This window comes from Sus scrofa, chromosome 17 (genome assembly GCF_054392235.1).
Source record: "Sus scrofa isolate SSC_HxYL_T2T_F1_AM1 chromosome 17, Sscrofa_HxYL_maternal_Yorkshire_Landrace_v2.0, whole genome shotgun sequence".
NCBI lineage: Eukaryota > Metazoa > Chordata > Mammalia > Artiodactyla > Suidae > Sus > Sus scrofa.
Genome location: NC_139399.1, coordinates 38,276,339 through 38,299,325, shown reverse-complemented (window position 1 = coordinate 38,299,325; position 22,987 = coordinate 38,276,339). Strand labels below are relative to the sequence as shown.

Sequence of the window (22,987 nt, the reverse complement as noted above, 5' to 3'; positions counted from 1 at the left end):
CTGACAACCGACCTCGGGGGCACCTGGCCAGGATTCGGGCGGAGGGGCAAGGAGGGGAGGGCAGTGGGGTCAAGGGCGGGAGTGAGACGTTCAGAGACTGAGGACACGGAGGGCTGAGGGAGATCCATCCACAAACCCAATGGTGCAGAGCTGCCCCAAGGACTTTGGCTGCCAGCCTGGTGTCAGCCGTTAACCTGCCTGAACGCAAGAGAGGCCCTGCCCAGCAAGGACCGCCTGTCACACCCCGACAGGGCAGGCTCACCTTTCTCGGCCAAGGACACTCGGTAGTTCTCCAGGAAGATCACTTTGAGCCTGTCACCCACAACTGGGTCATGGTTGACAATGTCACCGATGGACGTGACCAGCTTGATGATCATCTTGGCCATGTGGTAGCCGGGTGCTGCCTGGAAAGGAGGTGGCAGCGCTCAGCCTGGACGCCCCATGCACGTGAGTAGGGCAGGGCCTCCTGAGCAAGACATGCCCAGCCCGGTGGCCCAGTTGATGTGGGGGTGCTCCATCGGGGCTGAGGCCATGGCGTCCGGCGTGTCCTGCTCTTGACCTGGCATCAGGGTGTGCAGGGCCCGCCCACCCACCCACCCACCACCTGCATTTCTCGAGGAGGCACCTCACCCATGTGCACAGAGCTGGTTCTGGTTGGGTTTTCAGAACTGGAAAGACTGAAAAGTAAGAGCCTCAGAACTGACTACCCACTTCCAGGGACCTACGGAGGGCCCTGGGAGGTACAGAGGGCACAGTCAGAGCAGCAGCTGGGGACACAGAACCCTATTTCTGTACAGACTGTAGGGAATAGAGGAGACGTGGAGGAAAGTGACAGAAGATCTGAGACATGGTGCCCAATGCCAGGGGACAACCTCCAGGGCCCATTCAAGCCTATAGCACAACAGCTGCACGTGGCCCTGGCTGGATATGTGGTGACATGGAGGAATTTCTGCCATTGCTTTGAGTGTGATGGTGGCCTTGTGTGGTTTTGGAGGAAAACATCATTGTGAAGACAAGTGATTAGGTCCTTAGGTGGGAAGTGTTACAATGTCTGTAACCTTCTTGAAATGATTCACAAAAGTCTGGGAGACAGGTTTGTTCTACAATTCTTTTTTTCTCTGGATTGGAAATTTAAAAAAATCTCTATTTTAAAACTTTTTGAAAGTCTGTATTTCTAAGAAATGCATATGGAAATACTGACAAATGGAAGAGCATGCTGTCCAGAATTTGATTCAGAAGCAGCAGGAGCTGGGGGAGCGGCAGAGACGGAACAAGCTGTCTAAGCTGGGTGGGCCACAGTGCCTGTGCCTCCCGCCCCCTTTGTGTGTGCTCAGGGCAGAGGAGAGGACAGTCCTGGGCCAGGACACAGGCCCTAGAGTGCAGAGCCCCATGATGGGACCTGCTGATGCCCAGTGCCGACACACTGGGACTTGGTGATCACGAGCCCAAAAGCACGTGCCACAGTATATCATGTGAACGAGGCCAGGCTGAACACAGAAGGGTCCTGGAAGGCAGTTACTCAAAGAAATGGTGCTGCCCCCTTGGAGGGAGGGGCTGGCAAGCCCAGTGAGGACCACCCTCGAGGCTGGGGACCCCACTCCCTGGGCTGGGCAGGCGCCCCATCCAGCGCCCTCCAGAGCTGAGGTGAACAACTGAACAACTTAGCCCACCTGCAGTGTCCAGCCTGGATGCAGAGATGCTGCCGAAAAGTACGGTGATTTGTGCATCCCAGCCCCACATCGAGCAGGAGCAAAAAGGACATCATCTCACCTTGCCCCCGATCATGACAGTCCTGGGCACAAAGGCCTGGCCTGGGTCCTTCTTTATTCCTGCAGAACAAACGAGAGACTCAAGTTAGGCAACCGGTGTTGGACATGCCCAGGCCCCAGGACACGCCGTGGTGACCAGCATCCTCAGAGTCGGCCTGACACAGGTGGCGCGCTGCCAGGAACTCCTACTTACAGGAGGGGCCAAGCCCCAGATTCTACACTTAGTCCAGGCTGGTGCAGAAGGCCAGCTGAGAGCAGACTCTTCCAGAAAGCTCAGTGGAAAAGCTGCACCTCTGCATCCAGAACAGTTCAGCACAGGACCTCCCTGGGTCTGGTCACCAATATCAAAGGCCCTTGCATGTGATGGCACTCGAAAAAGAGGTGAGCTTAGGATCATGGTAATTCACCATCAGCCCTTGGCTGTCAGTGAGACCCCACGCCCTGCCCCTCGCGGAGACAGAGGGTGAGAAGCACCCCCAGACCTTTCCTGCATGGGGGCAGCCGGGTCAGGCTACAATGCCAGCACTCCTTCAGCCACAGCAGAATGAGGTGTACTCAGTGGGCCACTGGTGTGCAGATTTCAGTGTGTGTTGGCGGGGGAGCACACACATTTACAGAGGTGAGAGGCTGTCCTAGCCAGCACCCACCAGAGTTGGGTAGGAAATCAGCCACATGATCACCCACAGCACATGGAGGTTCCCAGGACAGGCATCGAATGTAGCATCGATGTAGCATCGAATCGGAGCTACAGTTGCAGCCACAGCAACACAGGATCTGAGCCCCGTTTGCAACTCACACCACAGCTCACGGCAACGCCAAATCCTTAACCCACTGAGCGAGGCCAGGGATCAAACCTGCATCCTCATGGACACCAACCAGGTTTATTACCGCTGAGCCACAATGGGAATTCCCAGTCACATGATCTTATAACCTCTGCCCTCAGGTTCTAGTAGGAATGTGACTGTCCCTTAATTCTGAATCTCCTTGCTCCTAGACAGCAGACAGAATAACATGGAGAAACGGGGAAAAAACCCAAAACCCACAAACTTCACCTTTACTGAAACTAGTAAAGAACTAGAAAAATAAGTCCAGATCCCTGAGCGAGTCCTGCTAGGTCACAGGATGGACAGGAGGCAGGGCTGAGAAATTAGGGTCTCAGGAATCCCAGCCTGTCAGGGGGGCTGTGAGCAGGGGGAGGGGGAGGCAGGACCATCTGCACCCCTCCTAGAGGGAGACCTCAGGAGCAGGCCTGGACATCCTGGTGGACAGAGGCCCAGCCGGGTCTCAGAGCCACAGAAGAGACACAGCCAGAGGGGCGCTGAGAGTTGGGGAAGCCCCGGCCAATGTCTCAGCTCCCCCAGAAGTGCGCGACCTGCGCCAGCACAGTTTCAGCACAGACAAGGGAGGGGGAACCAGCCTCCCTGTGAGTCTTCAACCGGTTATGACGATCAGCGTGGGCAGGAGACCAGACCCCGAGCTACAAGGAAACTGCCCTGTGAAATGCAGCAGATCACAGAAGCCTCGAGGGAGGGGATGTGCAGAAAACAGCAGACACGGCGCATGGAAACCGGATATCCAGAGAGGGATAGACAGGAAAGAAGGTGGTAGAAGAAACCAACCACACACCTTGCCAGAGTCCAGGAGAAGGAGACCAAACAAAAGTTTTAATGTATTTCCAGGACACTCCCTAGAAATGACACACGGTATCACCTGCCATACTCAGTGTGCCCTGAGCGTCAGGAAAGCTGACCCACACGGCCAGCACCTAAGACACAGCCAAGCAGCATGAGCGCTGGCCACCAGCACTGCTAAGCCATCCTTCTTGCCTAGGGCCTCAAACTGCCGTGGACAAGGAAGATGCATGGTGTGTGAATGACAGGGAGCTGGGTGGCAGGGCAACTCCTCGGTTCTGAGAGACAGTGGGACGTCTCACTGCCCCAGAGGCCAAGTCAGGGCTGTGCCGCCCATAGGGAGGCACACGTGCACGAGCAGAGGGAGAAGCAGGACACTGTGGGTGCCACTGGGCGCTAACATGTGGGGCAGAAGCAGAAGGTGGCATTGGCCAGAAGGGGTAATGGAGGAAGGGAAGGCCGCTCGGCAACCATCTCTGCTGCTTGTAAGCAGGGGACTCAGGGAAATGAGAGAGAAGATTCAGAATCACAAATGCAAAGAAAACCATGGCAAAGAGCAGAAAAAGTCTCCGCAAATTGCTGCTTCTGGCCAGGGAGGCACCCCCTTTAGCCATACACGCACACAGGAGAACCCTCGCCTGGGTCTTTTCTGAGGGTCACAACCACACAGCCCAGACGTGCCCCTGTCCTGTCACTTAACCATCTCACTGTGACCAAAGGAACCACACCCCTCAGGACCGAGTCGCACACATGGACAACGTGAATTCTCGAGAAGAGCAATGTCTCGGCAAAAGTGTGGTTCCTTCATTTTCGAGTTTAGGGCTCACTTTACTACATAACAAAAATTTAAAAACGTGGAGTTCCCGTCGTGGCGCAGTGGTTAACGAATCCGACTAGGAAGCATGAGGTTGCGGGTTCGGTCCATGCCCTTGCTCAGTGGGTTAACGATCCGGCGTTGCCGTGAGCTGTGGTGTAGGTTGCAGACGCGGCTCGGATCCCGCGTTGCTGTGGCTCTGGCATAGGCCGGTGGCTACAGCTCCGATTCAACCCCTAGCCTGGGAACCTCCATATGCCGCGGGAGCGGCCCAAGAAATAGCAACAACAACAACAACAACAACAAAAAAGACAAAAAGACAAAAAAATAAAAAATAAAAAAAAAAACAACCAAATTTCCCCTTATTTATAGAACCATCATGTTTTCATAGTTATTCTTAGGGGACCTTTGATTCATGTTTGCTTCAGAAGCAAATGTTCCTTAAACAGTTTAAGGTGTATAACCATAACACGCACTATCTCATCGCCTGTGAACTACTTTAAATGCTTCCCCTGGAGTTCCCATCGTGGCGCAGTGGTTAACGAATCCGACTAGGAACCATGAGGTTGCGGGTTCGATCCCTGGCCTTGCTCAGTGGGTTAAGGATCCGGCGTTGCCATGAGCTGTGGTGTAGGTTGCAGACGCGGCTCGGATCTTGCGTTGCTGTGGCTCTGGCGTAGGCTGGCGGCTACAGCTCCGATTCGACCCCTAGCCTGGGAACCTCCATATGCCGATAGAGCGGCCCAAGAAATGGCAAAAAGACCAAAAAAAAAAAAAAAAAAAAAAAAAAAAAAAAAGCTTCCCCTGCTAAGTAAAATCTCTCCAAATGGAAGTCTCACAATAATAAATGCTCCCAGCCTCTGAGCTCACCTCTCACTCCTTGTAGCGGCTCTGCACTGAGCACAGAAAAACAGAAGGTGTAGCTTAAAAGGAACTGCAATATCACCCCTCCCCAGCTGGACACGTGAGGAAAAGCACGAGTCCAAGACAACCAGCTGCCGTGGGAGGGGCACTACAGGTGTGCAGGGCGACCATGTGGGCACCCATGGTTGTACAGGGTGACCACGTGGGCGACTCAGGGTTGTACAGGGCGACCATGTGGGCACTCACGGTTGTACAGGGTGACCACGTGCAGGCAGTTGAGTAGCTGCCGCTTGTACTCATGGATCCGCTTCACATGCACATCGAACATGGAGGCAGGATTGACCTTTACCCCGTACTCCTTCTCCAGGAAGGCAGAGAACTTCACCTTGTTTTCCTGAGGGGACAGAGGGGGAGGGATGGGGGGAGCTCACAGGAAGGGGATGACACAGAGGGACACGGAGGCTGTGTGGGCAGGAGGAGGGAGGGAGCGCAGACATGAATGCAGAACCAGACCAAAAAGCAAATCCAGGGGGAAGCAAGATCAGAAAGGCAGGAGAAGATGGAGGAATCGTGGCCCAAAACGATGGCATGTCTGGGCCGCCGAGGCCAGGCCGGTGGTGCAGGAGGTCAGTGTGCATGTCTGAGGGCTGCCCTGTGAGTTGGCCTGCCCGGCCAGGAGGCAGTGGCAGGGGGCCCGAAAGGGAATAGCTCATCAAGTGCAGACATGGGGCCTGCATCGAGTGTCATGCGTCTCTCCCCAGACAATCTCCTCTCAGGGACCTAGGGTAATAGCTCTCGGGGGTCAGCAGGGGACAAACCCCCAAGCCAGGCCCACACCCACCTACCTGCTTGACCTGGGCCACGTCCCTGATGAGCGCCTCATCATTCACCAGCGGCAGCAGCTTCCGCAGTTGGCTCAGGTCTGTCAGGAAGCCCTCCCCGATCCGCTGCAGAATCATACAGGGAGGTGCGGTTTCTGGGCCCCCCCCTCCCACCACACCAGGGGCTGGTCCAAGTCCCCACCACTGAAACACCCACCGTATGAGCACGAGCCGCCCTCGCCCCCCAACACACCTGAGACCCGGGGACCGTGTTCGCCTCCCCCCGCAACAGCCTGCAGCTGTGACAGAGGCCTTCCAGCCACTACCCCCCTTTATCGAAAACACAGCAGCACGCTGCTTCAAAAAGAACCCCAGCTTCAGTCTTCATGCTGCTAATTTAGGACCAAACGGAACACTTCTGGCTTCCAGCCATCTGGGGCATCTCAGTGCCCTCACCTAGCACTAAGGCTGCCTGGCCAGGTACCTATGGGTCATGTCCCCCTAGCACAGGGCCCTGGAGCAGAGCCTCAGCCCCCACAGCAACCCCTGTGTCCCCACGTTCAGCAAACGGCCTGGCTCCTGCACAATTTGTCTCCTCCCTTCCTGAGAGCAAGCGATGTGTAAGTCAACAGCCACCACATCCCCGGCTCCCAAACCAGCCAGGCCCACAGCCCAGGACCTCCCCTCCAAACCCCTGGATGACGGCCCAGCATGGACAGCTGGGGGACCCATCCAGAAGCCACTGCTGTCCATGCTCAAAGGAGCAGTTCGCTCTGCCTGCCACGGCTCTGGGTGGGCTCAGAGAGCAGCCTTACCTCCATGATGGTGTCGGCCAGCCCCGGGTTACACAGGAGCAGCCACCGTCGGGGCGTGATGCCATTAGTCTTATTCTGGAACTTCTCTGGCTCCAGCTCGTAAAAATCCTTAAAGCTAAAAACACAGGGAGTTCCCATCATGGCACCGTGGTTAACGAATCCGACTAAGAACCATGAGGTTGCAGGTTCAATCCCTGGCCTTGCTCAGTGGGTTAAGGATCCAGCATTGCCGTGAGCTGTGGTGTAGGTTGCAGACGAGGCTCGGATCCTGCGTTGCTGTGGCTCTGGTGTAGGCCGGCAGCTACAGCTCCGATTCAACCCCTAGCCTGGGAACCTCCATATGCCGCAGGAGCGGCCCTAGAAAAAGCAAAAAGACAAAAAACAAAAACAAACAAACAAACAAAAAAAAACAAAAAACTAAACTGAAAACACAGGAAACAGCCAATGGTCATAAACGCTGTTTTGAACAAGGCGAGCAAAAGGCCCTTTGAAGGGCGCCTCTGGGCCATCAAAGCCCAGCTTTTCTGGTTCATCTCTCACGGAGCCCAACTCCCCACTGGCACCGTGGCTGGAGCCTGGACGCCTCCTGGTGGTCATGACAGTGGACAGTGGGTGGGCAGTGGGGATGAAAGAGTACAACACACAGCCTCAGGCCAGCAGGGGAATGTGGAAGCCTCTACATGGACAGAGCTGTCCAGGTCCTCCAGGTACTCACCGGAGGCCCTCTGGGGCGATGACAGAAAGAAGGAATTCTGAGATCATGTCTCACAAAGAAAGGGTCAGTAGCACAGAATCTGACCTAAGAATGCCTCCTTCTTGGTGACAAGCTCCTGCCCGTCATGCCCAAACCTCCACCGTGTCCGGGCCCGGGACACCTGTTTGCATGCCAGGTGCCCACAGCAGGTGCTCCAGGAGCAAAGCCTCCGCCTGGACAGACCAAGAACGCAGACACCGGGGGTCCCTGGCTCCCCAACATTGTCCACTAATCAGGGCCTTGGTACTTGTCCCAGCGCCCAGCCCCAGGCCTCAATCAGCCTCAGGGCGCATGTAGGCTCTACTCACACTGAATGCTTCACGATCTCCGAGTGGATCCTCGCCACACCATTGACAGCGTGGGACCCAATGACACAAAGGTGGGCCATGTTGATGCGCTTGCAGTCCCCCTCCTCGATCACAGACATCCTCCGCAGGCGGTCCACGTCCCCGGGGAAGAGGGCGGCCACATGCTGCCAAGACAGAGCAGTGGGGGGCAGGGTGGGGGACTGCCTCCCCCAGAAAAGTCCCCAAGAAGCTGCAGCCTAGACCTGACTTGGGCCCTGGCTCTTGTGTGCCTCAGCCCAGGGGGCAGCAGACAGGAGGCCCCAGGGCTGAGGCTGTGCTGCTGACACACAGGGAGAGGTGGGGGTGCCAACCCTGCTGGCCCAGGCAGGGTGTGACCATGTTCTGACTAATGGGAATAGCTACATTTTCACTGAAACGTTAAAAAATTGACACCTGAATTCCAAGCCCCCTGGGGTTTTTTTTTTTTTTTTTTTTTTGGTCTATTTAGGGCTGCACTTGCAGCATATGGAGGTTCCCAGGCTAGGGGTCGAATTGGAGCTGTAGCCACTGGCCTATGCCACAGCCACAGCCACGCCAGATCCGAGCCACGTCTGCGACCTACACCACAGTTCAGAGCAACACTGGATCCTTGACCCGCTGAGGCCAGGGATTGAACCCGCATCCTTATGGATACCAGTTCGGTTTGTTAACTGGGGAACTCTCCAAGCCCCCTGTTCGTGATCCACTGTCCTCTCTGTGGGTAACAGGGAAATGGCATGCTGCTTTGTTTCCAGATCACCCAAATGCTGCTGTCATGTCTCAGGACAAAGGCCTCTGGCATTCAGGAACAGATACTTAACACTGAACCCTGCTCAGAAGTGGGAGTGTTTTTATTTTTTTTTTTTTTTTTTTTTTTTTTTGTCTTTCTGCTATTTCTTGGGCCGCTCCCGCGGCATATGGAGGTTCCCAGGCTAGGGGTTGAATCGGAGCTGTAGCCACTGGCCTACGCCAGAGCCACAGCAACGCGGGATCCGAGCCGCGTCTGCAACCTACACCACAGCTCACGGCAACGCCGGATCGTTAACCCACTGAGCAAGGGCAGGGACTGAACCCGCAACCTCATGGTTCCTAGTCGGATTCGTTAACCACTACGCCACGATGGGAACTCCATGGGAGTGTTTTTAAATTGTTTATTTTTTCCCCTTTTTTTTGCTGCACCCACAGTATATGGAAGTTCCCGGGCCAGGGATGGAATCTGAGGCACATCTGCAACCTACCTCACAGCTGGAATGACAGCAGATCTTTAGCCCACTGCGCCAGTCTGGTGATCAAACTGGCAATGCCACCGAGATGTCAGATCACTAACCCATTGCAGGAATTCCAGCAGTGTTTTAAAAAAGACCCATGACTCCCTCACACAGAGCAGGAGTCCAGGTGTGGGGACAAGCCAACAGCTCTGCCAAGTGACAGCCCCCAGCCCTGACGTCCTCTGCTAGACAGAGTCTATCCTGTTCAAGATGTAAAGCACCTGTCCCAGGCCAGACGACTCGATGTCGTGGGGGGCAGGGCAGGCTGTTGTCCAGTGCAGCCCGCCCCCTGCATCATGACAGGAAGGGTGGTCCCCGCAGGCAGCGCCCTCCCCCAGGCCCTCTCCGCGGGGCTGTGCTCACATCCAGGTGCCTCTGGTTGATGGCGTAGATGATCTCCAGATGCCGCGGCAGCAGCTTCTCAAACATGGACACGGGCCACCGCTCCAAGGCCTCGGGCAGCACGGTGTGGTTGGTATACGCACAGGTCTTCTTTGTGATGTCCCAGGCCTATAACATTCCAGGACACCCCAAGGTGTTTTGGTCAGTATAAAGCAGCTTTACGCCAGAGGCTGAGGCAAGGGGGACGTCTAGGGTCAAAGGCAGGCATTCAGAAGCCATCGCTGCAGGTCTCTGCTCTCTGGGGCCTGGAACTTCCCCTGCGCCCTTCATACATACCCATGAATGCGGACCTAACCCGCTGCCTGGGAATCACTGCAGCTTCCCTGTGAACCGGAGGCTCAGGCGCTGCTTCACTTCCCCCAAGCTGACTGCACACCCACATCAGGAGAAAACCAGTTAAGTGTGCGGCCCTGCCCTCTGCTGGCCAGGAGTGAACGGGACCTGCCCGGCCCCGCCCACAAGTGCACCAGGGAGGGGCTCTGGAGGCTAAAAAGCAGAGTAAGATGGTTTCACATGTTGACTCAGTTAAGCGAGATCAAGAAAACTCCACCTTCAGAGTTCCTTGTGGGGATCTGGCATTGTCACTGCAGCAGCTCAGGTCGCTGCTGTGGTGAGGGTTCAGGCCCCTGCCCTGGGAACTTCCACATGTCGAGGGTGAAGCCAAACAACAAAAAAAATAACAAACAAAAACAAAGAATCTAGGACCAAAATAAATCAAGTAAAAACACGCCTATGTAAACAATGTATTTCTTTTTTCTTTTCTTTTCTTTCTTTCTTTCTTTTTTTTTTTTTTTGCTTCTTAGGGCCCTACCTGCAGCATATGGAAATTCCCAGGCTAGGGGGTCGAATCGGAGCTGCAGCTGTCAGCCACAGCCACAGCATATCCGAGCCCCATCTGCGACCTACACCACAGCTCATGGCAACACCAGAACCTTAACCCATTGAGCAGGGCTAGGGATCAAAGGATATTAGTTGGGTTCATTACCACTGAGCCACAATGGGAACTCCAACAATGTATTTCTTTAAACTTACCACTTTGGTGTTTTTTTGCCACAATTCTTTTATTACTTAATGAATTTTATTACATTTATAGGTGCATTAACAATCACCACAAAACAAATTTTAAAGCATTTCCATCCCAATTTTTGCCACGATTCTAAGATGCTCTAAAAAGTGTCAGAACCCTTTTCTTGTCTTCCAGCAAACTGCTCCTCTGTGGCTTTTGCACCTCTGCTCTACTCCCCTGTCCCGGCTGGGAGGAACCCCAGATCGGCTCTGGGACCATCCTTCTCCCCATGGCCTTGCCTACCCATGACAGCATCCTTCTGTGCTCTGAAGGCCACCCAGAGAGGTGTCCCTCCACAGCCCAGGACCAGCTCAGCACCCCTGCTGTTGGGACAGGCTGGAAGGTCAGCCAGGTGCCCGGGCGTGGGGGACGCTGCACCCTTGTCCTTGTCACTCACCTTGTCCCAGTCCACCTTCTCCACGTCCACCAGGATCCGCATGAGCTCAGGGATGGCGAGAGCAGGGTGGGTGTCGTTCAGCTGGATGGCCACCTGCATTTACACAGGGAGATCTCTTCAATCCCCTTGCCCATGCTGGTACCATGGGGTGCTGGCCCACCCGCTACCCCCATCGGAACCTGGGCCACGTGGACAGCCACGTTCCATCACTGAACTGTGCCTGCAAACTGGTTGCTTTGCCTGAGGGACCCTTTCTCAGTGCCCCTGTGGCCAGGGCCAGGGCCAGGGGAGGGCAGCCTGGTGACACCAGCTGCTCGGTCCCTCTGCAAGCATACCTTGTCTGGGAACGTATCGAAGCTGGTCCTCACTGGGTCGCGGCAGCCAAACTTGGCCGACTTGAAGCGCCGGATGACGTCCTGCAGGGTGGCAGCCACCACGAAGTACTCCTGCTTCAGCCGCAGCTCCTTTCCCTCAAAGAACTGTGGATGCGGATCCTCAGCCTCTGCCACCCAGGCCCTTGGGACCCCACCCAGGACAGGGGTGGGGCTGCTCAGGCCCCACTAAGAAGAGCGAGCTCTAAGGGCTTGTCTGGCAGCAAATCTGGTAGCAGTGGGCAGTACGGCTGAGACCCCTAGCTGCATGGCGTGACTGTTGTGTCTCTCCAGGTGTCACTGAGACAGGGACTGCTGGCCCCACCTGACAACACATCACCCAATTCTTAGGGAACTGGCATCAGCTGCTTCAGAGCGGAAACTAGCTGCATGTGAGGCCCAAGGGCTCCACAGCCCTGGCCGCGGCGGTGTGTGCAGCACGGGCGGAACGTGTTTGCGGAGAGTGGGGCTGTGAGGACAGGAGCCTCGCAGGGGCCCCTGGGCAGAGGGCAGAGGAGCAGCTAAGGGCACAGGCCCTGCTGGGTGCTCCCCACACCGGAAAAGAGAGAACCAGCCACACAGCCACTCACATTATCATTGGGGTAGAGGACTCTGGAGATGTTCTCGGCCAGGTTCCGGTCCAGCACTGCCTCGATGTAGCCACCCACATTGACTGAGGGAAGAGAGCGTGGTCAGGCCCGGGGCCGGGCTCCGCATTTACTTCCCTGATCAGTCAGGACAAGTGCCCTGAACGGCTGCCCACGCCCTGCCCAGGCCCCTGGCTCTGTCCTGAGGGCACACAGTCCCTCCCAAGGCCAGAGCCCCATGGGCTGAGGACAGACAGGCCAAGAGCTGCTCGGGGTAAGCCTGGGACCAGCCACCCCCATGGGGCCAGGAGGGGACGCACAGTCATGAAGCTTGAAGTCATTGGGCGCCTTGGCAGACCACAGTCTCATGGTGTTGACGGTGTCGTTCTTGTAGCCGGGCACTGGGGTGTCGTAGGGCATGGCCAGCACCACCTGCCAAGGGAACACACAGTCCCCAGGCCCTACCCCTGCAGCCCCGGCTTGCCATTGGACTGGACTAGGAGCACCTGAGGCCACACATTGAACCACAGCGGGACTGCCTGGGACTCCCAGGTCTCACGGGCCTGCCTTGTTTCTGTTCACCTGCCCACCTCATAGGACCACAGACTCTCTTACTCATCGCAGCCATCCTGCGCGAGGCCTCTCCTCTGGCCTCCCACCACCCAGATGTGCACTCGCCGCCATTTCTGAGCCTGGGCTGGGCTCTGCTTGTCCGCCAGTGAGCCCACAAGCCGGCACCACAATGTGCCACGTGCTCCAAGCTCCTCCTGGTTCCCCCGCCCCAGGAGTGGGGGCTGGGCTCCCTGCAGGCCCAGGAGAACTGCTAAGGTGGGCTGGGGAGGAAGGCATGCAGGGCGAGGGGGAACCTGCTCCAGGGAGACGGGGGCTGCTCAGGCCCCAGGAGTCAGCGGTGGCCTCAGCCCCGCCCTGCTGGTACCCACGGGTCTCACCCAACAGTGCCTGTCAAACCACACAGAGCTTCACATTCAGGGTCTGTTCCCGACTGAGGGGTGAGGAGGTGGGTCCTGGGCGGAAGCAGCTCCCCTTTTGTCCCAGGAGGCCAACGCCATCCAAGTCCCTGCACTCACCCCCCTGCCCCAGGGCCTGGCAGTACCTGCGTGTCCAGCCACCGCACGCCTTCAGCACTATGCTCCACTCTCCCGTAGAAGTGCACCGGCAGCGTGTACTCGGGCCGAGCTTTCTCCCAGGGGTTGCCGTAGCGCAGCCAGTCATCGGCCTCCTCCACCTGCAAAGCAGCAGCCACAGGTGGGTCCCGGGGAGATAAGCCAGGGCTCAGAGCTGACCCCAAGGTGCAGACTGTGCTGCCGGCACAGAAACAAAGCTGCAGCCCATTTATGCTGCTAAGATTTCCTAGTCCAGTTGAGGCTATGTGTTTAAAATGAACACTTGGGACTATGACAGAAAAACTCAGCATTTCCTGGTGGCTCAGCAGGTTAAGGATCTGGGGTTGTCACTTCAGCAGCTCAGGCCACTGCGGTGGCCCAGGTTGGATCCCTGCCCAGGTACTTATGCATGCCTCAGGCATAGCCAAAAAAAAAAAAAGGAAAAAGAAAAAAAAAATGCATAAAATTCAGAAAGATACATTACAGTAAACAGACATGAAGAGTCACCTGAATTCAACAGTAAAAGGAAGACGTTCTGAAGCTTGTTGCCCAACCTTGTGAATACATAATTATGTATTTAACAATATATTATCTCAATAATACTGTTATTAAAAAACCTGGAAGCCCAATGCTTTGCAAATGACACAGGCCCACTGCTACCCAGACGCACCCCTAGAAGGTGCCCCACAGGCCACTGACCACATCTACTTGTTTTACAGCTGAAGCCAACTAAAGCCACTCTAACGGAGTCGAGTGACAACCGCATGGGAGAAGGGCAAGGTTATCACCAGCCTAGTATTGTGGGCTGTCTTTAAATCATCATGCAAGATGGCAAGAGCTTCAGGAAGAAGGAACCAGAAGAACACCAGGCAGAAAGGAGCCTCAGAGTCTCTGACAAACACACAGTCTCAACTATGGAAGAGCTGGAATGGGCCAAAGACCACACATGTATAAAGGCATGAGCACACCTGACACATGCACACACAAAGAACTGTAAATAAAGCCACTAAGGAGGCCACAGGATGAAAGTGTGATTCCCTTTTGAAGGTCAAAGGGAGGATTTCTATAAATTAAGTGATGCCTACAAATCTATTTTGTTTCCTTTTTCTTTGAGCCATACTTTTCTTGGCTAACATTTCATCAAGAGCATTTTCAAATACCCAGAAATGTCAAGGGATTGACAATGGACATGCACACCCACCACTGAGGCCCTGTAACCGTTGATATCTCTGCTACACTCGAATAGCTGGATCTCCATCCATCATCCATTAATGTTTTGATGCATTTCAAAGTGAGTTGCAGGAGTTCCCGTTGTGGAACAGTGCAAACGAATCTAACTAGGAACCATGAGGTTTCAGGTTCAATCCCTGGCTTTGTTCAGTGGGTTAAGGATCTGGGTTGCCATGAGCTGTGGTGTAGGTAGCAGATACAGCTCAGATCTGATGTGGCTGTGGCTGTGGTGTAGGCCAGCAGCTGTAGCTCCAATGGGACCTCTAGCCTAGAAACCTCCATATGCTGTGGGTGTGGCCCTAAAAAGCAAAAAAAAAAAAGTGAGTTCAGTTGCAGACATTTGCTTGCTCCTCCACTGATGTCAGGAGGCACATTTCTCAGAACAGTTTATTCTTTTTTCAGCTGCACCTGCAGCATATGGAAGTTCACGGGCCAGGGATTGAATCCGAGCCACTGATGCGACAACACTGGATCCTTAACCACTGGCAGGGGATCTAACCTGCTGTAGCACAGCAGGAGTTCCATCATGTTTTTATTTGATAGGTGGATATATACACAGTGACTTGCATAAATCTTCAGGACAACACTGATGAGTTGTGTCAACTGCACGTACCTGTGTGACCCAAACTCCATCAAGACAGAGGACTTTCCCATCACCCCAACATCTTCACTTAGACTACCTCCCTGTTACAAGCTTTTTTTTTTAATGGCCACACTTGCAGCATAAGGCAGTTCCTGGGCCAGGGACTGAATCCAAGCCACAGCTGTGACAACGCCAGACCCTTTAACTCATTGCACCAGGCTAGGAATCAAACCTGAGCTTCTGCAGCGACCCTAGCTGCACAGTCAGATTTTGATTTTTTTTTTTTTCTTTTTAGGGCCACACCCGCAGCATGTGGAGGTTCCCAGGCTAGGGGTCTAATTGGAGCTACAGCTGCTGGCCTACGCCAGAGCCACAGCAATATCAGATCTGAGCCATGTCTGTGATCTACACCACAGCTCATGGCAACACCAGATCCTTAACCCACTGAGCAAGGCCAGGGATTGAACCCACAACCTCATGGTTCCTAGTCGGATTCATTCCTGCTGTACCACCACGGGCACTCTGCGCAGTCAGATTCTTAACCCACTGTGCCACAGCAGGAACTCCCAATTACAAGCTTTTTGATCCTAACTCCAGCCTTGCTTTCATCTGTAACTTTTAGACCCCTGATTTTTTAAATGAACTATTCTCCATCCATGTGAAATGGAAACGCCCACCCTGCCCAGCGGAGGAGGCAGGACTGCACTGCGATTACGCTCTTTACCCAAGTGGTCTTGACCAGTTTATTAAACTGTCTGAGCTTTAGACTTGAGGCTCGTTCTTCCTAAGAGCCACTCGCCTTTGCAGAGCAGCCCCTAACCCTATGGGACGTGGCCTCCGCTAGTGTCAGGGATGAGGTGAGGGAGCAAAGCCTGTCATGACTGTTCCTCCAGCTATACCAGGCCAACCATCCCTGTGGTGAGCCAGGGCTGCCTTTGCCCTTGAGAGACAACAGGGAAGTAGCACCAACCGCCAGCCTCTCCCCAAGGGGCTCTGGAGGCCACTGCCGCCCCAGGAACCACAGGGAAAGCGTGGAGCTCATAGCACTGCCCTGATCTGCCCACCTCCACTCTGCCCAGGCTGGGCACGCAGCTTTGCCAGGAGGAGTAGAAGGTACAAAGAGCAGAACTGGAAGTGCCCTCTATTTTTTTGTGCAAACGAAGGCTGCAAGGGAGAAGAGGAAACAACTGCACCCACCTGCCAGCCATTGACAATCTTCTGGTTAAAAATCCCAAACTCATAGCGGATTCCATAGCCGTATGCTGCCAGGCCCAAGGTGGCCATCGAGTCAAGGAAGCAGGCTGCAAGAGTAAACACAAGCCGGTCAGCAGACCAGAGGCCTCTAGAGCCAGGGCCCAGATACCAGATTGAGCAGGTGCTGGGGGGCCAGCCCCAGGTGTCTGGCAGCCACTTCAGGTCTCATGAAAAGGAGAACCGAACCCTCTACATGCCATTCAGACTGAGGGCCTGCATGCAGGCCAAGCCAACATCAACATGGGTGCCACTTGGGGGTGTGGGAAGAGGCATGAACCCCAGAGGACACACTGTCCCCTTACTGACCGTTTCTCTTAAAGACCCTACCCCAAGCAGGAGGCCCACCCTGCCTGTGCTAGCGGCCTGCCTGCAGGGCAACATCAAGAAACATTTCCCCACAGGCTGGGAGACAAGGCCAAAAACAGGGCTGTGGGTGTTCATGTCACATCTATAAGCCAAATACCAGGTGCCAAAGTGCCACAGGGCCCCCTGAAAGGTGCACGCATGCCACCAGATCCATCCCCTGTTCCAATCAAAATGTCTTAAAAACAAACCACAACGTTTCGGGGTTTGTTTTTTTTTTTAATTTTTAAATGATTTTTATTTTTTCCATTATAGTTGGTTTACCACAATGTTTTGAATAAAGTCCAGAAGGCTGCCATAGTCAACTTCTGGGGATTAAAAAGAAAAATTTAAAAACTCCACAGGAAATACCAAGCCAATTCACCCAACATGCGCCGATCCCGGGTGTCAGGCCCTTGCTGAGGAGGCCCCAGGCTCTGATGCTGAGGTCATTCCTGCAGGAGGGACACAGACACAAGCCATAGCAGCAGCCCGGGCGGGGTAGGGGGCAACCAGGTCTGTGTGGGTGAGGAGAGTCCTGGGGTGGCCAGCGGCACCAATGAGTGGCAATAAAGGCGACCAGGAGGTTGGCAGGAAGTGGCCCACAAGCCCTGAATGAAGTCACCACCGGGCGGGAGTGGGCAGCCCGGGTGGGAGGGGATCTATGGATATGGGGCTTCCCAGAAGCTGGGAAACAGGCTCAGTCTTTACAACTGAGAGAGGGCGATGGGGGAGACAAGTGCGATGCACAGATGGCCACAGGGTGGAGGGGCTGTACCCTGCGGCCGGCTAGACACCAGGACATGGTCTGCAGGGTTGGGGGGCAGGCCCTGCCCAGGGTTTCTTTATCTGGATCTGTGTGCTGTTTCATATGACAGCACAATTGTACTTACAAGATTTAAAAAAATTTTTTTTTATTATTGTTTTTCATTTTAGGGCCACACCTGTGGCATATAGAAGTTCCCAGGCCAGGAGTTCCCGTCGTGGCGCAGTGGTTAACGAATCCAACTAGGAACCATGAGGTTGCGGGTTCGGTCCCTGCCCTTGCTCAGTGGGTTAACGATCCGGCGTTGTCGTGAGCTGTGGTGTAGGTTGTAGTCGCAGCTCGGATCCTGTGTTGCTGTGGCTCTGGCGTAAGCCGGTGGCTACAGCTCCGATTGGACCCCTAGCCTGGGAACCCCCATATGCCGCAGGAGCGGCCCAAGAAATAGCTAAAAAGACAAAAAAAAAAAAAAAAAAAAAAAAAAAAAAAGTTCCCAGGCCAGAAGCCAAATCTGAGCCGCATCTGTGACCTACACTGTAACTCGTGGCAATGCCAGATCCTTAACCCACTGAGTGAGGCCAGGGATTGAATCCACATCCTCACAGACACTATGTTGGGTTCCTAACCCACTGAGCCACAATGGAAACTCTTGTACTTTCAAGTTGTGAAAATTTTAACTTAAATTTTAAAAATGTAAACACGTAACACAACCCCCTCCAAATAAATTTTAGGGCATCCGCTCCCTTCACAAAATGACAACTCCCCACGGGCAATCACGCAAAGGGCTAGGGCCTGAGCTCCCCTTCCCGCAGCCCCGCATACACGGGCAGCACAAAACCTGACCATCCCTGCTGCAGAAGTACTGCATCCGAGAGTCCTGCCAGGCACAGGGCCAGCACATCTCACAGTGACTGATGCTTCCAATTCCAGGTTCTTAACCCAGCTGGTGCTCCATAAAGGCTGGTAAACATGATCAAATCAGGAAAACAAACCTAAACTAGGTATGCTCTCAGACAGGTGACCCCAGGGAACCACAACTCCAGGAGAGGAGCTCTGCTGGTCTAGGGTGGCCTGCTCACCGTGGGAAAGCAGGAGTGACTGTGTGAAGCTGGGCTACATTCCTAATCTGTGTGTGTGTGTTTATATGTGTGAATGTGTCTGGGTGTGTGTGTGTGTGTCTGTGTGCAGCCCTCTGTCTCCCTTCCAATTACTGGCTACGGAAGTGGCTGGTGTACTGGAAATCCCTCTCAGCATCAGCTCCCAGGTTTTCATGACTATGAAGTACCCCTTGTATGCAAGAGAACATGCGTTTTGCATTTTTTTCCCCACTGGCGGCAAAGATTTTGACCTGGAGGACACGCTGTCCCATCCACTGAGGGACCAAGCTACCCCAACACACCAGTGTTGGGAGCATGGCTGACCCCGGCCTCGCCACTGACCAAGGCACCGTCAGGCAAGGCCTGTCCCGGACAGGAGCTGGGGTTACCTGCAAGCCGCCCCAAGCCTCCGTTCCCCAGGCCGGCATCCTCTTCCATCTCTTCCAGCTCCTCCAAGTCCAACCCCAACTGTGAACAAAAGCAGATGTAACTTTTTAGAACTACTTAATATTTTCCCTCAATCAACAGATGGAAAAGTATTTAAATCTTGTGAGTGTATATCAATCAAAGGTCAGAGTCTGCTTTCTTTTATTTGTTGGCAGCATCCATGGCATGCGGAAGTTCCCAGGCCAAGGATCAAACCCACACTGAAGTTGCAACCTACACCACAGCTGCGGCAACACCAGATCCTTAACCAGCTGTGCCAGAGCAGAAACTTCTGAGTCTGCTTTCTTTTAGACTTGACAATCCAATGTGACAATCTGGTGTTAGGGTGCAGAGGAAAAGGGACCCTCTTACACTTTTGGTGGAAATGTAAATTGGTGTAGCTATTAAGGAAAACGGTATGGAGATTCCTTAAAAAACTGAAAATGGAGGAGTTCCTACTGTGGTAAAACGGGATTGGCAGCATCTCTGCAGCACCAGGACACAAGTTCAATCCCCAGCCCGGCACAATGGCTTAAAGGATTCGACATTGCCATGGCTGCAGCTTAGGTCACAACTGTGGCTCTGATTTGGTCCCTGGCCCGAGAACTCCATGTGCTGTGGAGTGGGGGGGAAAAAAAAAAACAAACCCCTAAACCTAAGACAAGATGCTACAAAACTCCTAGAGGAAAATATAGGCAGAAGAGTCTTTGACTTAAATCACAGCAACATTTTTTTGATCTGTCTCTTAGAGTAATGGAAACAAAAGCAGAAATGAACAAATGGGACCAGATTAAACTTAGAAGCACAGCTTGTGTTCCCACCGTGGCTCAGTGGTTAATGAATCCGACTAGGAACCATGAGGTTGCGGGTTCGATCCCTGGCCTTGCTCAGTGGGTTAAGGATCTGGCGTTGCCGTGAGCTGTGGTGTAGGTCGCAGACGCAGCTCGGATCTGGCATTGCTGTGGCTCTGGTGTAGGCCGGCGGCTACAGCTCCGATTGGACCCCTAGCCTGGGAACCTCCATATGCCGCAGGAGCGGCCCAAGAAATAGCAAAAAGACAAAAACAAACAAAAAACAACTCTCAACTAAAAAAAATAAAACAAAATAAAATAAACTTAGAAGCGCAGCAAAAGCAAACCATAAACAAAAAGTCAACCCTCAGAAAGGGAGAAAATATTTATAAATGATACAATTGACAAGGGATTAATTTCCAAAATAGACAACAGCTGATAGAGCGTAATATCAAAAAAACAAACAACCCAGGAGTTCCCTGGTGGTCTGGTGGTTAGGATTTGGCACTTTCACCACTGCAGCCAGGTTCAATCCCTGGTCTAGGAACTGAGATCCTACATCAAGCTGCTGCGTGTCACAGCCAAAAAACCAAATGAACAAAAGCAAACAACTAATCAAAAAACGGGCAGGAAGTTGCCAAAATAGCTCAGTTGGGAAGAGCATTAAGACTGAACAAATGGGCAGATCTAAATACACATTTCTCCAAAGAAGACATACAGATGGCCAGCAGGCACATGAAAAGATGCTCAACATCACTAATTATTAGAGAAATGCAAATCAAAACTACAATGAGGTACCACCTCACACCAGTCAGAATGACCATCTTTAATAAACCTACAAATAACAAATGCTGGAGGGGATGTGGAGAAAAGGGAACCCTCCTGCACTGTTGGTGGGAATGTATAACATTATGGAAAACAGTATGCAGGTTCCTCAGAAAACTAAAACATAGAACTACCATATGATCCAGTAATCCCACTCCTGAGAATATATCTGGACAAAACTAATTCAGAGAGATACATGCACTCCTATGTTCACTGGAGCACTATTCACAATAGCCAAGACATGGAAACAACCTAAATGTCCATCAACAGATGAATGGATTAAGATGTGGTACATAAGCACAATGGAATATTACTCAGCCTTTAAAAAGAACAAAACAATGCCATTTGCAGCAACATGGTGGAGCTAGAGGTTCTCATACTAAGTGAAGTAAGTCAGAAAGAGAAGGACAAATACCCCATGATGTCACTTATATGTGTTATCTAAAAGATAGTACAAATAAACTTCACAAAACAGAGACAGACTCACAGACACTCACAAACTTATGGTTACCAAAGGGCAAAGAGGGTGAGGGATAAATTGAGAGGGTGGGATTAAGAGATGCACACTACTATATATAAAATGACTAGGAGTTCCCGTCGTGGCGCAGTGGTTAACGAATCCGACTAGGAACCATGAGGTTGTGGGTTCGGTCCCTGCCCTTGCTCAGTGGGTTAACGATCCGGCGTTGCCGTGAGCTGTGGTGTAGGTTGCAGACGCGGCTCGGATCCCACGTTGCTGTGGCTCTGGTGTAGGCCGGTGGCTACAGCTCCGATTGGACCCCTAGCCTGGGAACTCCGTATGCCGCGAGAGCGGCCCAAGAAATAGCAAAAAGACAAAAAAAAAAATAACTAGGATTTACTAGAAGTATACCCAATATCTTATGGTAACCTGTAATGGAAAATAATTGAAATATATATATATATATATGTATAAAATATATATTAACCTGGCTTTAGTGTACTAAACTTGACAAATTACCTGTTAATTACCTGGACCAGTGGTTTTTAAACTTTTTGATTTTGGAAACACCTAAAGAGCTTTCTGTTATATTGAGATTACAGCTATCAATGTCAAAACAGAAATCAAAATAGAGAAAAAATTTAAGAATATATGAGTTCATTTCATTTATATATTTGGTCACACATGCAATCCCTGGTCAGGGATTGAACCCTCACCATAGCAGGAACACCAAGCCTTTAACAGCTAGGCCACCAGGGAACTCCTATATGAATTCACTTAAAAATAAACTCTTTACATATTAACACAGCAACACAGTTTAATGAAAAATAACTATATTTTTTGGGGTTTTTTGGCCACCATACATGGAGTTCCCAGGCCAGGGATCAGATCAGAGCTGCAGCTGCGACCTACACTGCAACTGTGGCAACATGGGATCCTTAACCCACTGTGCTGAGCCAGGGATCAAACCTGCATCCTAGTGCTCCAGAGAGGCCACTAATCCCACTGTGCCACAGCAGGAACTCCCACATTTTTTAAAACAAAGGCACTGAAAAGAGTGGAAGTGTTTTATATTTTTACAAATCTCTTTAATGGATATTCTGCTTCAGTGCTGTTAAGAAATCACATGTGACAGAGCCTCTGGAAAGTCCACTGTATACACATGGAAGAGTACCAATAAACAGTTCTGACCCAGAGGACCTCCTGAAAAGGTCTCAAGGACCCTGGAGGTCACTGGACCACACCTTAAGGATCTGATAAACAGCAAAAGGTAGAAAAAAAGTTGTGAGAAAACAAAAATGTCAAAGTTGTAAAGAAATGATTTGGTATCTATTACATAGAATGGTATTAACACATAGAGCAATCTGATTCAGAGTAAGATTTCAAAATACTGACTCCTACAGCAATTTCAGGGTGTTCTGTCAAAATATTTTGGGTGTTGGGGGAGGTGGGATGTACCTATTAACACATTACTGGCTCAACATTAAGAAACGTATTTAACGTATTTAACTACGTATTTAAACGTATTTATTTTATAATTAAATAATGCCACTGTACAATTAAATAATACAGTTCTACAATTGTATTATTAATAACCATTTCTCTCCATGGTACAATGTAAAGTCTATAATGTCTTGTTTATCACATCACCTAGAATGGTGTAATGCCTTTATTGAAGAATCAATGAGATGGAACAAATTGTGAGGACATATTTATATAGTTACACTGTTTTTTACCAACTTATGCATTTTATATTTTACTTATTTTCAGAGGGGGTATTATTTTTGTTATGCTTACCAGTTAAGTTATTCTTTTTACTGTTCTATATAAAATATTTAATGGTATATAAGGCTTTCTTCTTTATAAATTTTAGTTGCATAATATAGCAATTTAATATAATGCTAATTTTTAAAGAAAGATTGAAATGTAATAGATAAAACTAAGTAGTAAAGATGAAAGCCATAAAATTGGGATAAAGTATAGAATAAATTTCCTATTTGTCTCAGCATATTTTCTATTCCACTTCTCCAGTGGGAGTCACTTAATCTGTTTCTTAAGATCCATGTTATAATAATCTGTGTGAATATAATTGTGTGTAAATGTATGTATTTTATTCTGTAAAAAAAAAAATTTCTCTCATATGTGTATCTAGAAAGTGGATGTTCTCAAGCATCTTCTGGCTTTAAAAAATACATAAATAAAGTGAT

At 51.8% G+C, this 22,987-nt stretch overlaps 1 protein-coding gene across 2 annotated transcripts in view; it reads right to left on the bottom strand.

Moving 5' to 3' along the window:
* PYGB (glycogen phosphorylase B) overlaps positions 1 to 22,987 on the bottom strand; it is a 53,940-nt gene that overhangs the window by 6,000 nt on the left and 24,953 nt on the right. Inside the window, exons 3-16 of one of the 2 annotated variants that reach the window (XM_021078252.2) lie at positions 18,668 to 18,746; positions 16,020 to 16,123; positions 13,000 to 13,131; positions 12,206 to 12,317; positions 11,889 to 11,971; positions 11,263 to 11,406; positions 10,928 to 11,020; positions 9,426 to 9,572; positions 7,777 to 7,940; positions 6,715 to 6,829; positions 5,924 to 6,025; positions 5,325 to 5,472; positions 1,771 to 1,829; positions 263 to 404 (exon numbers count right to left, since the gene is read on the bottom strand). In XM_021078252.2, the coding sequence (XP_020933911.2) occupies positions 263 to 404; positions 1,771 to 1,829; positions 5,325 to 5,472; positions 5,924 to 6,025; positions 6,715 to 6,829; positions 7,777 to 7,940; positions 9,426 to 9,572; positions 10,928 to 11,020; positions 11,263 to 11,406; positions 11,889 to 11,971; positions 12,206 to 12,317; positions 13,000 to 13,131; positions 16,020 to 16,123; positions 18,668 to 18,746 (1,624 nt within the window). Of the gene's footprint in view, positions 1 to 262; positions 405 to 1,770; positions 2,561 to 5,324; positions 5,473 to 5,923; positions 6,026 to 6,714; positions 6,830 to 7,776; positions 7,941 to 8,973; positions 9,573 to 10,927; positions 11,021 to 11,262; positions 11,407 to 11,888; positions 11,972 to 12,205; positions 12,318 to 12,999; positions 13,132 to 16,019; positions 16,124 to 18,667; positions 18,747 to 22,987 lie in introns of both variants that reach the window. The other variant, XR_014832050.1, reaches the window with a different exon arrangement.